Source organism: Morone saxatilis, unplaced genomic scaffold (genome assembly GCF_004916995.1).
Source record: "Morone saxatilis isolate NCDOM2014 unplaced genomic scaffold, NCSU_SB_2.0 Contig5, whole genome shotgun sequence".
Taxonomy (NCBI): domain Eukaryota; kingdom Metazoa; phylum Chordata; class Actinopteri; family Moronidae; genus Morone; species Morone saxatilis.
The window spans coordinates 14,680,834-14,684,628 of record NW_023340095.1 but is presented as its reverse complement, the minus strand read 5'-3'; the positions used below and the strand labels follow the sequence as shown (position 1 = coordinate 14,684,628).

At 37.5% G+C, this 3,795-nt stretch overlaps 1 protein-coding gene across 1 annotated transcript in view; it reads left to right on the top strand.

Moving 5' to 3' along the window:
• Positions 1-3,349, top strand: part of LOC118339479 (ras-related protein Rap-2a) — a 14,698-nt gene extending 11,349 nt beyond the window's left edge. Inside the window, exon 2 of the mRNA XM_035677126.1 lies at positions 1,573-3,349. Within this exon, the coding sequence (XP_035533019.1) occupies positions 1,573-1,810 (238 nt within the window). The 3' untranslated portion in view covers positions 1,811-3,349. The remainder of the gene's footprint in view (positions 1-1,572) is intronic.
• Positions 3,350-3,795: the final 446 nt, after the last annotated feature.

Sequence of the window (3,795 nt, the reverse complement as noted above, 5' to 3'; positions counted from 1 at the left end):
TTAACAGTTTGGTTTTGAGTGAAAAAATATCCACTGACATTTCACATAGCACCATCATCAGGTCAACAATGGAATTTGTCCAATACCTTCCCAACAGTCTCAGAGCTGTATTTTGTGTTCAGTGCTAATTAGGAAATGCTAGCATGCTAACACGCTAAACAAAGATGGTTAACATGGTAAACATTATACTCCTAAACAGCAGCATATTACCATTGTCATTTTGAGCATGTTGATTTTAGCTTTTATCTAAAACCTTGCAGGGCTGCTAGCATCTGTTCTTTATCATTCAAATTCTGTGACTTTGTTTTTCTCATCAGATGTGACAATAATAAGCCTCACTTACTTTCTACAGTGACATAATTGAGCCCCACTTTCTTTGTGCATTAATATAGGGTTGTCATTGACTTAATTTTCGGTCTCTGTTATATAATGAATGCGGCGATGATCAAACACCTCAAAGCTGAAATCTAGGAATTACCAGAAGCCTCGGTTAACAGTCGACATTTCTGACTGTCATTGTTCAATTGACATGTTTTGTCCCTCAGTTATATTGAAACTCTTCACTTTTAAGCAATCAGTCACAGACAGACATGCGATGACATAGTTTAAATGTGCTACATGAATCGCAGACAAGAATTGTACCTTGAGTTTACTGGTAATAAAATATGCTACATAGATGTATATGGAACTGCCTTTCCTTGCTAAGATAGACTGTCTGTTAAAACTTAATTTTCTTTACCAGAATTCAGCTGTAATGCACATATTAGTAATGCAAACTGCAGTTTAAACCAAAAAATTATGTTTTTCTATAAAATGTTACACTTTCATGCCATATTCCCATTTATTCATATTAGTGTACAAAAAGTCTGAAACCATTTGATTAGATTTGATAAGAGATCAGATTTTTTATGCATTTACACCACAGTAAATATACATTTATGTCAATATGTGTGTGTATCTGTGTGCATTGGAGTGCTTGTTTGGCAGATGTTAATCATTTATCATTTAAAGACACTTTCAATAAACTTAAGTTGATGCTGAATAAGAGGATGATTGTCAATATTCATTTCGTTTATATATCAGATTCAGGGCATGAATGTCTGTACATATACCAGCAACTCAGTCAGGAAGCCTCCCTGCCTTTTACCCAATGCTGTCTGCCTCCCTTCAGTAGGGAGAAGCAGGTCAAAAAAATTAAAGATGAATGAGGCTTGGCTGTCCATTGTTGCCTTTGAAAGAAAGACTGTTGATTGACCTGATGTTTTAGCAGGTTCTTTTTCAATAGGCTGCTATACAAAGTGCAATTTATGCATTATAAATAATGAAATAGTTGGATTAAGGGTAAAGGATATTCACATGCAAAGACTGAAGGTTTTATTCAGTGGTGCAATTAAAACCTTTTGAAGCATTAAGCATGTGCTAATACCAAGTTCTGAAAGCATAATTAGCTGTCTTTTCAAACTGTAAATTCTGGTTGCCGATTGCTTCCAAACACTTTCTGAGCATCAGCTGAACATTCTCATGTTTGTGTCCGTGTCTGACAACCTGATGTCGGTCTGTGTCTGTCCTCAGGTACGAGAAGGTTCCTGTGATCCTGGTGGGGAACAAGGTGGACCTGGAAAGCGAGAGGGAGGTATCATCCAGCGAAGGTCAGGCCCTGGCCGAGGAGTGGGGCTGCCCATTCATGGAGACTTCGGCCAAGAGCAAAACCATGGTAGACGAACTGTTCGCTGAGATCGTTCGGCAGATGGACTACGCTGCCCAGCCAGACAAGGATGACCCCTGCTGCTCCTCTTGCAATATACAATAGCCCCGGGGGTACCCAGGAACAGGCCAGGCAAAAAGTCTACTTAGAGCAAGCTACTTCGACTCACAGCAGAGACATACGCACTTAGACACACACACACATGCACATGCCAATTAAACGGAAGATAAATTCATGGATGAACGCAATGGATTTTAACTCTATGGAGCATAAAATCAGCAGTGACATGATTATTATTAACGACATGTGAGTCATGAATACATTTTGAAAGAGGAATGCCAGGAATTTGCCGCAAGAGAAATTGACAAATGACAAAAAAGGAACATGCCCTCGCCTTATGTTACTCTCTTTTGTTGTTTGGGTTTGTTTTTATCCTTGTCGTGGGTAAAATCATCAGCAAAGAATCACAGATCAGGATCTTTACTCTTTTAGGTTGCTCTACAATCTGCTATAAATGAGTAAAAAGTTGTCGCCTGGTTTCGTTTGTATTACAAGTTTCTCACAGAATACCAATATGCATTTTTTTTGCTACGATGACTCAAGTAGCTACTGTACACAAATCCAATAACAGATTCCTGGGATCCAGATGTTTTAAATATTAAGGAGTATTTGATTTACAGTATGTACAATTTCCTCCCAGCTTATTTTGTGCAGTGGTTGGTTTTTTCTACTCATCACAGGGCTGAACCAAAGAGGTGACCTGAGAGCACCTCCGTTTTCTTAGGGTTTTTTTTTTCTTTTTCTTTTTTTTCTTTCAGTTGTTGAAAAAAGGAATGGAGAGAAAATGGTGGATAAGTCAGTGTCTTTCTTGAAACATTGGTGCAGTCATCTCTTTCCTATTTTCTCCCTTTGAGATACAATAGTAAACATAGCAGAGTCTTTCACATATCGTGTGATGTTTTGTTTTCCCCTCTGGGAGACTCTGACAGCAGATTGCTGAGTAATAATGTAACTGTTCATCCTGATGGGACAAATAGTTCATCTTTTCAGTGTTTGAATATCTCTACAGACGATCTCTCTAAACTCTTTTCAGGAATGGGTGACATTTAAAGTGAAGATGCCAACATTTGTCATACTTTACATTTTCTTTTTTTCTCCTCCGGTATCAATATGTAATAGGGTGCTCAAGAGTTTCAGCATCCTGATTCCATTCTTTATGTGCTCAGAGTATTCAAAACCATAGCAACAACTAGTGACGACAAAGGCGATGATAATAAGAATAACTAATGGTAGTGTAAATATTTTGTATTGAAAGTGCCAGCTCCTATGAAGACACTGACTACAACACATGTGGAACTGTCAACTGTATGCATGGCTAGTAAACAAAAAAAAGGACTCTTATTGTTTGAGTTTAATATAGGCTGTGGAAATGTGCAAACCAAACACATACACGTCTGGATCTGGACACTGTCTCTCAACTGTACATCTACAGTATGTTGCCACGGGAACCAGACTTTCCCCGTGTAACCATTTTCATTGTTGATTTTATATTTTTTTATGTGACCATTTACTCTTTATTCCCTCTCTGAATGGTGACACTGTTACATTTGACACCTAAACAATAAAAGTGCGTTCAACACTCAACTGAGGCTACCAAGCTTGAGTGAAATGAAGTGAATGGATTGACAAAAAAAACGTTATAACCGAATTGCCTCTTTTCTTCTGGTGCTTTTACTACTTGTAATTCTGCATAACTATATAATAACATGTATTTTAATTTTCACAGAGGCCCTACCCATGAACAGGTTTTGACCAGGTCTTCTACACATCAGGGCTTTTCAGAGGACTGTGGGTCCCTCTTCCCCCTGCTTTGTACTGCCTTAATAACTAAAAACAAATAGTGAGTAATTATTACGTAATTAATAGTTATTACTCAATAATTAATCTACATTTTGTTACCAGTATAATTAATTATAGTTCCCATAATTTGGTGATGTAAATGGATTAGTCAGCTTTGAGCTACAACTTGAGCCCTGTTTTACAGCCTATATTTATTGGTATTATTTGGTAAATTAAAAGTATAGTGAATT